Source organism: Panthera pardus, unplaced genomic scaffold (genome assembly GCF_024362965.1).
Source record: "Panthera pardus isolate Hobbes unplaced genomic scaffold, ASM2436296v1 HiC_scaffold_8, whole genome shotgun sequence".
NCBI lineage: Eukaryota > Metazoa > Chordata > Mammalia > Carnivora > Felidae > Panthera > Panthera pardus.
The window spans coordinates 17,806,663-17,819,429 of record NW_026527013.1 but is presented as its reverse complement, the minus strand read 5'-3'; the positions used below and the strand labels follow the sequence as shown (position 1 = coordinate 17,819,429).

Here is a 12,767-nt window from a genome sequence, read left to right as displayed (position 1 = left end):
AATCGGGGAGTGATACTGGAGGAAGTATGTAGGGGCCAGACTGAATTTTGCTGATGGGTTGAATGTGGGATACTCGTCATTCCCTAGCAAGGACCTTTCTGAAGCCCTAGTGTAAATGCAGACCGGGGGGGTTCAGGATAAACTTGGTTCTTAGAAACTTTCAGAAAGTCTCTCCTTTCCGGTTTTATTCCCTTTATAATGTATATTGTATGTAACAATGTTGCCCTCTTCCACAACAGAGAAATTTGTTGAAAACAGGAATCACTCTTCGGTGTATGTGCAGGATGCCCACATGAAAGATGAACAATCCCATTACAACAAATGGCAATGTGGAGGTCATAACAGAGAAAGACGTTTTTCCCCCCCCAAAGTACATATTCTTGCATTAGCCTCATGTATTGTATTCCATCGGGTATACAACTATAACAAACAACCATTTCAAATGAGTTGGTTTAATTCCAGGTGGAACAGAGTTCAGGACAGAACAAAGAGTGAAGAGCACACACTGGCAGGACTTCGGGCTAGGTTTACTCTGACCTCACAACAAAGGCAGAAATGACTGAATGATAAGAGAACATGAGCCACTGATTTTATTATTATTTTTTTTTTACAAAAGTTTATTCTTAAATGTACAACAGGATCTAAGACAACACTTCATTCTATCTATAGGTGGCAACAGATGCTATGGCAGGAAATCCAGATGTTTAAACAGGAATGGAATTAAAGATCCCCATTGTCTCGGGTACAAGGGATGGCTTACTTTTTGCCAGATTTCTTAATTCCACCTGTGGCTGCAAAAGGAAAAAAATGTCTCAGTTAAGAAAAAATATAGTCCTTATGGCAGAAGTGCCAGAGGCCTTATAAGGATCACTGAAAGGTTCAACTCTTGTGCTGGGCATTCTTTTTGACACAAGCATGTATAGGACTTTCCCAATAGTCTACTCTGGGTGATATCAGAATGAGGATGAGGCAGGGGCCCAAATAATGGCTGTGCCCTGGCCTGGATCTATATTGTTAAGTATTTCACACACTAGCTCATTTAATCCTCATCCCCCATCAACCCATTTTACAGATAATGAAGTGCTAGTGGTTAAGTGCTGTTCAAAATTATAAATTGGTATGTGACAAAGCCAAGATTCCACCCTGGGTAGTCTGATGTCCAGGTCCACATTCTCAACTGCCACATCACAGTACATATTATGATCCTGGGGTCTGGTTTACTATCTTTATTTTACTCAATTTACATTTGACTATATATTTGGCATACAGTAAATACCTTAAGAAATAGCTGATTTACCTTCCTGTACACAATCACAGATTAAAGGAAGGTACAAAACACCTTACATTCCAAAAGGGAATCTCAGTAACTAGAATCTCAGCCTTGTGAATCAATTAAAACCCACTGGGATAGAAGTCTTGGAAAGCCCTGGATGACACTCCCACCATCCCCCCCTCCACCAGCCCCAGTGTAGCTCATATAGGGCACAAATAACTATGGAAGAAATTATTCACTAGTGTGATGAATGTAAACAGCATTTAAGAAGCACAGAAAAGTTCAGGCTGCTGGGCTTGAAAAATATTTTGATACATAATCCATTTTTCCTACAGAAAAGAAGTAAAATGGTGGGGGATTAGGTTAAAAGAGCATACAGCGCAATAGCACATTAAGGAGCCTGGACTTTTATCTTTTAGTCTAGGCGCATTCAGAAGTCAAGACTCAGTATGCAAAAGTATTTACTGGAATTAACAATATGAGCGGTAAGTCAAGAAATGCCATAAGCAAAAAGGAGCAAATACGAATTTGGGGCAAGAAATAGTGAAGACTGTTTGGAAACTCAACTCTAAGATATATGAATCTCTGTGTTTCCATCTCTGCTGTTTCCCTAAAGAAAAGAAGACCAGAATGCCTGGGAGAAAAGAAATTTCATTTCCAGGACCGGTCTGGCTCCCTCCCCTCCCCGCTGCTGCGACTTCAAGCTGGGTGGGGGTCGTCCGCAGTAGCTGACACGAAGAATCGAAACCTCACCAATGAGATAGGAAACAGACCAGAGAGATGCTCAGAACGTTTGCCCGGCTTGAGCTCTATTTGCCCTCACTTACCCAGGGGGCCCTTCCCCGCAGCCTTCGCTTTTAGCTCCTCGAGTTTCTTCTGCTCCTCTTTCTGTTTCTGCTTGAATGCCTTATCTTCCTAAGAAGAGGCAGACGGCGTTCACTCGAAGCAGATTCCCCAGTCCCTCCGCACCCTCCCACGCCTCCGCGCTCGCCCTCACCTCGTCCATCTCCTTGGCCTGCTTCTTGGGCTGCTTCAGGGGCTTCTTCTTGCCACCTGTAGGCGACACAAGCATGCTCAGTTCCGTCCCCGCCGAGTACTGTCCCTCTCCACCCCGCCGCCCCGGCACACTCACCTTCGCGGCCGGACATGGCGCCTGCCGCCCCTTCCCCAGGCCCTGCCACCGGAAGCGAAGCGCCCCTACCCACCCCCGTGCCTATACCTCCGCGCGGGCCCGCTGATTGGCTCCTGGTCAGGAAGCTGTGCTCCCGCTGCCGGAAGCAACTCTGGGGGCGGGCATTAAAGGACCAGAGGTCTACTGAGTGGCGGACGCTTGGTTGGGGTTGCAGCTCTCGCGGTGGGGCGGCAGGTACGAGGGCCTGTCTTGCCAGGGAAGGGTCCGGAAGCCAGGAGGGGTGCTTAACCGGAAGGCGCTGGGTCTGGCATCGTGCATGGGGAAAGCACTGCGAGTAGGGGGAAGAGGCCTTTGAAGTTCAGCGCGTTCTTGGAACCGAAGAAAGCAAGCATAGCTGCAGGGAGATGCGAGGGAGGTGCCAGATATATGGGCGGGGGATAGATCACCCGGTCCTAAGGTTTTGGAGGCCACCGGAAGGAGTCTGGGTTTTAATATAGCCGGGGTGCAACTTTTTGCAAATTATGTTTATTCATTCAATAGGTTTTTGTTGAGTGTCATGCAGACAGTTTTATGGGGCACTGAGGATGCAGCAGTGAACAAAACACATCTCATACCCAATCCATCAGCAAATGGATGCCAGCCCTGGCAGAGCTGACATTCTGGGAGGTGAGACAGCCTGTAAGCAAAGTAAATAATTGAAATACATATCGCAGGTCACGTGATACGTGCGTGGAGAAAAATAAGGTAGACAGAATGGGTAGAGGGTGCTGGGATGGGAGTCCTTGGCAATGACATATGAGCAGGACTTGGAAAAGAGAAGGGAGCAAGCAGCGCAGATAGCTGGTGTGAAGGCCTTGTGCGGGGATCGTCTATTGTGTTGCAGCAACATCACGAAAGTCCATGCATGGTAATTACTTCAACGATGTGTTAGCTAACCTTATTGTGGTATACGTTTAGCAGTATATACGTCTATCAAGTGTATCAAATAGTCACGTTGTATATCTTAAACTTACACAGTGATATGGCAATTTATATGTCATTTTTATGTCAATAAAGCTGGGAGAAAAAAGGTCCATATGATTGGAGTAGAGTGAGGAAAGGTATACTTGTGGGAGATGAGGTCAGGGAAGACTGAGAGCCAGGAGGTGGATGTCCTGTAGACCGTGGAGAAAATTTGGCTTTTACATTGAGAGAAATGTGGAACGACTGGAGAGTTTGAGCAGAGAGAGACATGGTCTGGCCTGTGTTTTGAAAAGGCTACTGGCTGCTCTGTTGATGATAGATTGTAGGGGCTAGAGTAGGAGCAGGGAGACCTGTCAGAAGGGTGTTATAGTAAAAGATGTTAGTCACTGGGACCAGGTGGTAGCAGGGTTGGGGGGGTGCTAAGAGGAAAAGGGATTTTGGTTTTAGAAAGGAAGAAGCATTTGCTGATGGATTGGGTATGAAATGGGAGGGAAAGCAAAGGGTCAGGGATGATTTGAGGTTTTTGGTCTGATTTGGATTTGGAAGTTTCTATCAACCAAGATGGAGAAGGCTATGGGAAAGGCAAGTTGGGAAGGGAAGATCCTCATTAACCTTCCAAGCTGAGTTGTGGATTGGGTGGTTCAGTAAATGAGCCTGGAATCTATAGGAGAGGTCTGGGCTGGAAAAGTCAGAATATAGTTGATTGGGTTTTTTTTTTTTTTTTCTTGTTTAAAGTTTACTTATTTATTTGAGAGAAAAAGAGATTGAGGCAGAGAGAGAGGGAAAGAGAATCCCAAGTAGTCTCCACACGGTCAACACAGAGCCTGACCTGGGGCTCAAACTCACCAACCGTGAGATCATGACCTAAGCCAAAGCCAAGAGGTGGCTGCTTAAGCAACTGAGCCACCCAGGCATCCCTAGTTGATTGGTTTTTTAAGTAATGGTTTTGGGAGGAAAAAGCAGTGGGAGGAGCGGCACCTAGCTGGCTTGGTTGGTGTAGCATGTGACTCTTGAGTTCAAGCCCTAAGTTGGGTGTAGAGATTACTTTAAAAAAAAGTAATGGTTTTATTGAGATACCATTCACATACAATACAGTTCACCTATTTAATGGGTACACTTAAGTGGTTTTAGTATATTCACAGTGTTGTTCAACCATCATTATAGTTAATATTTTTAACATTTCCCTAGATGGTGTTTATTTATTTATTTAAATGTTTATTCTTGAGAGGGACAGAGACAGAGTGAGAGCAGAGGAGGGGCAGAGAGAGAGGCAGACACAGAATCCAAAGCAGGCTCCAGGTTCTGAGCTGTCAGCACAGAGCCCGATGCGAGGATCGAACTCACGAACCATGAGATCATGACCTAAGCTGAAGTCAGACGCTTAACTGACTGAGCCACCCAGGTGCCCCATCCGTAGATGGTTTTTAAAGCCATGGGACTGGATGAGAGAGGAGTCTGAGGACCTTGCCTTGCAGCACTCCACGTGGGTAGGTTCAGGAGATGAGTGGGGACTGGAAGCCAAGTGTAGAAGGCGTTTCAAGGAAAGAAAACTGTCACAAGGCTCAGGTTGCTGATAGGGCAAGTAAAATGAGGACTGAGAACTGATCACTGGATTTAGCAATGTGGAAGTGGCCTGGACAAGAGCATTTCCGGTGGCATGGTGGAAGTGAAGGCCAGATTAGAAAAGGTTTAAGAGAGAATGAGAGAAGAGGAACTGGAGACAGCAAGTGCAGATGATCTGTCCAGGAGTTTGGCTGTACAGAGGGGCAGAGAAGTGGAGCTGTTGCTGGAGAGGGTGTCTGATCAATTACTGAGCAGCGTCAGGTAGGGAGAGCACACGGGACCTGGCCACAGCTTGGTCTTCCTAGAGCATGAATTCTTCATCCCAAGGAATAAGAGAGAAGGTGGAAACCGAACAGACACAGGTGGGAAGGTATGGTGGGAATTTATAGAAGTTGTCTTCCAATTTTTAAATATTTTCTTAGTGAAAAATGAAGCAAGCCTTCAGCTGCAAGTGAGATCGAGGTACAGGTGATGGAGGTTTGTGGCATGGACAGTTGGTAAGAGACAGTCATCTGGATAGAGTGTAAGAATGGATTTGGAGGGTCAAGATTCTGAACTTGGCCCTCAAGGCCCTGCTTAATATGGTCTCTGTTTACCTCTTCAGCCTCTCCTCTGTCCACTCTCCCTTCCTCTGCTATTTTCCAGCTGCACTGGCTGCCTTTCAGGTTTTAGATGACCCCCAGTGCATTTCCACTTTTTCCCTTTGCCAGGAACACCTTCCCTGTGCTGGCTGAGGGCTTGTGGGACATTTGAATGGGGAGGGGCTGAGAATCAGGCTGGGGTGGGGGCTGGATGTCTGAGAAGAGGGACTGGAATAGAGGAACAACTTGAGTCATTTCCTCACACAGCAGGGTCCCTGCTGTCACCAAGCTTATGTTCTAGTGAGGGGCCTGGCAACATGTAAAGAAGGCAATATGTGTCTGATGGAGAAAAATAAAGCAGGTGGCCCAGGAGGGAATGGTCAAGGAAGGTTTGCCACGAGGTGGTGTTTGAGCCAAGATGTACAAGTCAGGATGAGCTGACTGGACCTGTCAGCTGACTCGACCTTTCTGTGGAGAAAGTAGCAGAGTCAGGCTTCACATGTTAGAGTGCATGGAGTGGAGGACAGGAGGAAGGGATGACAACCAAGAGGACTGTGGCTTGTTGGCCACTGGTGGGACTGGTGTTCATGGCAGGTGAGATGGGAGCTGTCGGGGGTTTTGAACAAGAGATGTGAAATGATGAGTTAACAGAGCCTCAAGTTGCCTTGTGAATAACGGCTCTGAGGGGCAGGGAGGAAGCCAGGACTTCGCAGGAGGCTGTAGCTGTCATTGCTGCCAGGGATGGATGACTTTCCTGGGGTTCAAGAGTGGGTGGCTGGTAGAGAAGTCAGGAGAGGAGGCTAAGAAGGTTGGAGGAAGCCGAGGCGGGGGTGGGTAGTGATTTCAAAAAGACAAGTGATTTCAAAAAGCTGCAGAGATGTTGGAGAAGAAATCTGAGAAATACCTGGTGGATCTGGCAAGGTGGAAGTTTTGCAGGGCCTCCAGGAGAACAGCCTCTCGGTGGAGTGCCATCCAGAGAGAATGGGGGCTGGGGAAGTAGTGACAGCAAGGTGGACACCTCTCTGGTGAGTGTTGCTGAAAAGGAGAGTGAGGGCTGTGGTTGGCAGTGCTGGGAGTCTGCTTTGCTCTGATGTAGGAAACACCTGCAGGATGGTCATGGGGCCACAGCTCATGTGTGGTGGATGCTGGCATTGAGGCCTAAGAGGCTGGCTTGACCCCTGGGTCATGGATGTTGTGTGCTTTCTTGGGCCTTGTGGATGGGGCCCAGGAGTTCGGGTGCAGCACCAGCTCAGAACCAGTGTTACGGGATGTCCCTTCCGTGGCTGTCAGCTCGGACCCATTTTGGGCAGGAGGCATGTCCGTACCCAACCAACTTTGTTTTCTAGAGGGCCTGAGCTTCTCCAAGCACAGCACAAGGGGATAGGAGGCTGAGATGCTCTGAGTGGGTCTCTATTCCACATCACCTTACATTCAGAAGCCCCTTTCTTTGTCACCCAAGCTCCTCCAATTTATCTTCCTGTCCCCAGCATCCTCTGCTTTTCTCTCTGGCCTGGTTGTTTGGCCACTAGGTGTCACTCTGACAGCCAGCATCAATACTTGAGAGCTTGTGTGTGTTATGGTTGGGGGTTGGTGGGGGAAGGAGGGTTGGCCAGAGGACAGGAGTACTGGTCCAGGTTTGCCTGGGAGCAGGGGTCACCTGACCCTCCTTGGGTCCCCAGAGTCCCTGCTGCTTTGGGGCTCAGGCAGAGCCAGACTGGGTAATGGGAGCCTCCCTCTGCTGTTTAGGTTAAGAGAAGTGGGTGTTGTTGGGTCCCAAACAAAGCAAGGTTGAAAAGGGAGAGATTGAAGAAACCAGACCTATAGAGCCGGACTAAAGTTGGAGAGGAGGGAGAAAGCTTGTGGAAGGTTAGGAATGTGAGGGGTGGGGGGGATTGGAAGCCTGGAAAGCCTCAGAGGGCAGAGGAGGGCTCGTGTGAACCTAAGAAAAGTTGTCCTCTGTGTAGAGATCCAGGCTTTTTGTTTTGTTTTGCCTTTTCCCTGGAATTGTCTTCTCAGAGGAGAGCCGAGGAGGGAATTTTCTGCCTTGGTACAGAATGACTTGTGTCCTCGAACATAAGCAAAACTCTGCTTTCCCAGTGCTGGGGCAGCCCTCAGAGTCTGGGCAGTTGATTTTGATGGTATTTTGCAGAACTCTTTCCCTGAAATCCCCTCAGTTCCCCAGTTTCCCTGGGAGTCTTTATGAATCTTTGTGATTTGTGAGGCTTTGTCAGCATGGACACAACTCAGGTTTGAAAAAAATATTTTTTTTTAAGTTTATTTACTCTTGAGAGAGAAAGAGACAGAGACGGAGACAGAGAGAACGAGTGGAGGAGGGGCAGAAGAGAGAGGGAGAGAGAGAATCCCAAGCAGGCTCCGCACTGTCAGCACAGAGTCCAACACAGGCCTCGATCTCAGAAACCGTGAGATCACGACCTGAGTCAAAATCAGCAGCTGGACACTTAACTGACCAAGCTACCCAGGCAGCCCTGGTCTGAGAATTTTCTTTGACGTTATCAGAAAACCGGGCACCAGGATTCCCATCCAAGTCACAACGGAGACCTGGAGGCTGTAGGGAAGGTGGGTGGGATGGGAGGGGCTGGTGGCATTGTGGAAGGAGATGGAAGGCATGATCTCCTAAACATGTTCTTCCCTGGTATGTTCTCTTGTCTGGGAGCACCCAAGGGGAAGCCTGACCACAGTGGCTACCGTCTCCAGGCACAACAGAGCAGCGCTCTGTTTGGACTTTTTCATGGAAATTAGTTCAGAACTGCCCCTAGGCCCTGAAACCTGACTTATGCCCAGCCTTTCTCAGCTGTGAGCTGATCTGTCTGGCGTCCCCCTACAGATCTCCTGATGACAGGGCGCAGCACTGTGTTTGCCATGCAGCACGTCCTCGGTGCGCCCCGTGTGGTGTGGAGAGGCCTCCTTGGAAGGGACCTCTTTATGGCCAGGACTCTCTGCAGCCCAGGCCCTAGCCAGCCCAGAGAGAAAAGACCTGAGGAGGTGGCTCTTGGGCTGTACCGCCGCCTCACAGCTCTGGGAAGAGCCCTGGGGCACGACATTCATCAGCGAGCATCGTCCACAGCCACGACTTGGTGGGAAAGATACGAAGAGTTTGTCGGACTCAGTGAAGTTCGAGAGGCCCAGGGAAATGTGACTGAGGTGAGGAGGGAAGCCGGGGTGGTTGGCCCTGCCTTCTGACTTGGAAATGTGGCTGGGAGGCTCTTGCCAGATAATTACCAGCCACGTGGTGCTGGGAAGCCTTGCCCAGGTTTGCCTTTTCTTAACAAATACTATTGGTAGATGAATTTGACTCATTTCTCACATGATAACTTGGATTCGATCGTACTGGGGGTGAAGATCTCTGTGTAACTGTACCCATCTACCCCGAAAACAGGTTTCTGTGTACTGATGAGTCCCTGGCCATTGACATCCATTGTGTTAGGCCAGTGAACACTTCCTACATTGACTGAGGGTTGGTGAGAGTGTTACAAGTGTCCTCAAAGCCCCATGTGTAATTAAAACATCCCTTGTGAAGGTAGAAGCCCAGGGCCAGGCAGCATCACACTGTGAGGTGGAAAGAGCTTCCTGTGGCTGGAAGCCCTTGGTGGTAGCAGAAATGCATTCTGTCGTCTCTGTTCCCATTCCTGCCTAGTACAGACCAAGCTAGTGAGGTGGCAAGAACCTGGGGGTTCAGTGGGAGGTTTTGAGGCACAGTGCTGTCTCTTCCCCTTGAAGGTCATGACCTTGGCTGAGCTGGAGTTTCTGGGTGTGTAAAATGGAGGCCACAGCAATGCCTCTTGTGGCATCGTCAAGAGGCGAAGATAAGGTAGCGTGCGTGTGTGAAACAGTTTAGGAACCTAGGTTCCTTTCCGTGGCTTGTATCCGACTAGGATTGGCTGGGTTTTGTGTGGAGCATTAGCTTTTTTCAAGTTTCTCAGGGGCATGTTATTTCCACTTGAATGGATAAATCCAGTGATTCTGATGGGTGTGGCCCAGGGCTGCACTTTGAGGACTACTGGGCGAGCCAGGATTTTGTGTCTGAAGGACTCTTTTTTTCCACCCTTTGCTGACACCCCACTCACCTCAGCCACAGCCTTGTCGGGAATAGAGCTGAGCCTGTGTGGGTGTGGAGGGAAGGGGCAGACAGCCTCCATTGTTCTCTCTGCAGGCAGAGAAAGTGTTCATGGTGGCTCGAGGGCTTGTGCGAGAGGCTCGGGAGGACTTGGAAGTTCACCAGGCCAAGCTGAAGGAGGTGAGGGACCGCTTGGACCGCATCTCCAGAGAGGATATCCAGTACCTAGAACTGGCTACGCTGGAGCACCGGCTGCTGCAAGTAGGCACTCAGAAGGCAGCCCTTCCTCATTGGATAGGGACCCTAGCCTGGCAGATCACCAAGGGGCAAGGTGGGAACCTGACTGGTCTGGTGGTCAGAGATCTGGTGAAGACGTAAACCAGAAGCTCTGGGCTCCAGGCTTCCAGAGCCTGTCCACCCACTTTCTCTTGGAGTACCGGGGTCAGTAGTCCAGGGCAGTATAATCTGGGCCCCAGATCCCAGATTGCTGAGGAGGGAGCACCAGGGAGGAGGGGACTGGCCTAGAGGGGGCCAGACACTTCCTTCTGATGGACACATTCTGTAGTCATCAGTGCGTGTCTGGTCGGACCCAGCACTGCTTGGGTAGGAAGGTAGCATTGCTCATCTTGACCGCCCCCAATTCCTTTGCTTCCTGCACCTGACCATGTTTATGCTGCCTTCATTCATTCAGCGGGTTTATTGAGCATGCAGTCTGCGCCAGGCATGAGGCTGAGCCCCAGGGACGTCTGCTGGCAGCTCCAACGGTGGGGCCACATTGCTGCTGTATAACACTGCTTTGCTTCTGCAGGAGGAGAAGAGGCTTCGTGCAACCTATCTGCGTGCTGAAGACTCTGAGCGAGAGAAGTTCTCCCTCTTCTCTGCGGCTGTGCGGGAAAGTCACGAGAAGGAGCGTACTCGAGCTGAGAGGACCAAGAACTGGTCCCTCATCGGGTCAGTTCTGGGGGCCTTGATTGGTGTGGCTGGCTCCACCTATGTGAACCGTGTGCGGCTACAGGAGCTGAAGGCCTTGCTCTTAGAGGCGCAGAAGGGGCCTGTGAGCCTCCAGGAGGCCATCCGAGAACAGGCATCCAGCTACTCCCTCCAGCAGAGGGACCTCCACGACCTCATGGTGGACCTAAGGGGCCTGGTACAAGCTGGCTCCGGGCTGAGCTCTGGGACCCAGGCAGGTACTTCCCCCACCCGAGACAGAGACACAGATGTCCTTTCAGCTGCCTTGAAAGAGCAGCTCAGCCATTCCAGGCAGGTCCATTCATGTTTAGAGGGTTTACGAGAGCGGCTTGATGGCTTGGAAAAGACTTTCAGCCAAACGGCTGAGGTGGTTCAGCTTGCGAAGGCTGCAGCACATCCAGGCCTGCTGGGGCCAGCAGAGAGGGCCCTGCCTGGCTCCTTGCTGGAGCAGGGGAGCGTGATCTTGGCACTATCAGACATGGAGCAGAAGCTTGAAGCTCAGGTCAACAGGAACACCATCTACAGCACACTGGTCACCTGTGTGACATTTGTGGCCACTCTGCCCGTGCTCTACGTGCTCTTCAGGGCCAGCTAGCCCTCCAGAGAGGGCTCCAGGGAGCTGAGGGGATAGCCGTGGATACAAATTTAGCTAGAGAATCCCAACAATGAAGTGAGCCTTTGGGGTGCACACAACCTCAGCCTGAGGCTGAGCACCATCTGTGTGGCTCACCAGCAGGCGTACTTTGATTTTGAGAAAATGCTCATTTATGTTAATTATCAACACTTTGTACTAATGTCCAAATAAAATGTCTTTCGGTTCGTGTTATTTAAATATTTAAAGTAATACTTACATCAGATGGAGTTTTTCTTGTTGAAGGTTGAGATTTGGGACTTAAGGGCTGAGCCTGGAATTACAGTAATCACGGCCCCCTTCCGTTCCTCTCTCATCTCCTCTTGGTCTCGTCCTCAGTTCAGAACCATGTTGGATGAACTTACCCTTGAGGCTTGGGTTTTTGTTTTGGATTGCCAGGTCTGCTTGCCCAACCCTCCTATGTCAGATAGCTTGGGTGTTCCGGGGAGTGGAACCAAGCCTGCGCAACCACGGCTGACAATGGTTACTTGCTCCGCTTCTGGATTACTTTCTCTGCCCTGGTGGGGAGAACCTTCTGGTTCTAATGCTGGAGGGATGATCAGAAGAGAGCAGGGAAAAGGGATTGGGGGAATGGTTGATAAATATTACTGGGGACATAATTACAGGGATCGGTAGCCAGTCTGGGTCCCTGTGCAGAGAGCTTTGGGCAGTCCAGTGTGCCCCTAGAGCTAGGTGTCCTCCCATACACAGCCTAGAGATGGCCTGTACAAGCATGGGCAGAGCTCAGCATGTCAGCAGAGTGAACCTCAAGGCAGGCCTCAAGGCAGGCCTGGGACCTGGGTACAGGCAGAGTTAGGTTTTGCCTGTGAGTTTGAATGGGGCCTGAGATCTTGTGATCCTATAAGTTGAGGACACGAGGCCTGGCTCCAAACCAGCCTTTTCAGTGGCAATGATGGAGACGGGCCTCCCTGAGGTGGGAGGTACGGTGGGGGGCCCGAGGGCAGACTGCCCAGAGAACCCCTGACCTGTCCCTTTGCAGAGGAGAACAGCAACCTTTGATCTCCTGGGCTAAATGGCCATAGGTGGCCTTGTGTGTCCTTGAGTAAATAGGAAGAGTGGGGAGGCACTCTGTACTCCCACAGGTCTGGAAAAGCCACTCCTTTCTAACCCTAACCCTTTCTGAACCCTGTATACAGGGTTTGTGGGGAAGGGCTTCTGTGGGCTGGGGTTTGCTTGGGCCTGTGTGGAGCCTCCTCTCAGCAGGGGCCTGTGGAACCAGTAGGGTTTCCCAGGAGGTACCCTCTGTACTTGGAGCCTGTGCTCAGGTTTGGGCAGTGAGTATGACCTGGGTGGCCCCATGGGTTCTGTGAACCTCAAGTGCCTGGTCCTTTGGTCATTTGGTCACTCCATTCTTGACATTGTTTCCTTTGTGTAATGGTTCCTCAGGATGGCATGAGTTGAAAAGACCTCTGTGCATGGGATGTTCACCCTCCTGATGGGGGGTAGGAGGTACCATATCTGTGTACAGATGAGGGGTGCTATGGGGTTTGGAAGTCCTGTGTCCACCTTTGGGGTGAGGTAGGTCCTAAAGAGTGTGCACTTGAGTGAATGGAATTGAG

The 12,767-nt window shown here is 50.2% G+C and overlaps 1 protein-coding gene and 1 long non-coding RNA gene across 10 annotated transcripts; one reads left to right on the top strand and one right to left on the bottom strand.

Annotated features, from left to right (window-relative positions):
- Positions 1 to 567: 567 nt before the first annotated feature.
- On the bottom strand, positions 568 to 2,511 carry LOC128775678 (uncharacterized). Its single transcript, XR_008420596.1, has 4 exons — positions 2,406 to 2,511; positions 2,271 to 2,326; positions 2,101 to 2,188; positions 568 to 791 (listed from the first exon to the last, which is right to left on the bottom strand). It is a non-coding gene; the product is annotated as an uncharacterized LOC128775678 (long non-coding RNA).
- On the top strand, positions 2,402 to 11,382 carry CCDC51 (coiled-coil domain containing 51). Of its 9 annotated transcripts, XM_019416697.2 has the most exons (5): positions 2,589 to 2,639; positions 2,946 to 3,071; positions 8,358 to 8,674; positions 9,684 to 9,848; positions 10,396 to 11,382. In XM_019416697.2, the coding sequence occupies exons 2-5, from the start codon at positions 3,035 to 3,037 to the stop codon at positions 11,149 to 11,151; spliced, it is 1,275 nt and encodes a 424-aa protein (XP_019272242.1). In that variant the 5' UTR covers positions 2,589 to 2,639; positions 2,946 to 3,034; the 3' UTR covers positions 11,152 to 11,382. The 9 variants fall into 9 exon arrangements, with proteins under 9 accessions (XP_019272240.1, XP_019272250.1, XP_019272241.1 ...); XM_019416695.2 differs by lacking the exon at positions 2,946 to 3,071 and having other exon boundaries at positions 2,402 to 2,639; XM_019416696.2 differs by having other exon boundaries at positions 2,564 to 3,071.
- The last annotated feature ends 1,385 nt before the right edge of the window (positions 11,383 to 12,767 follow it).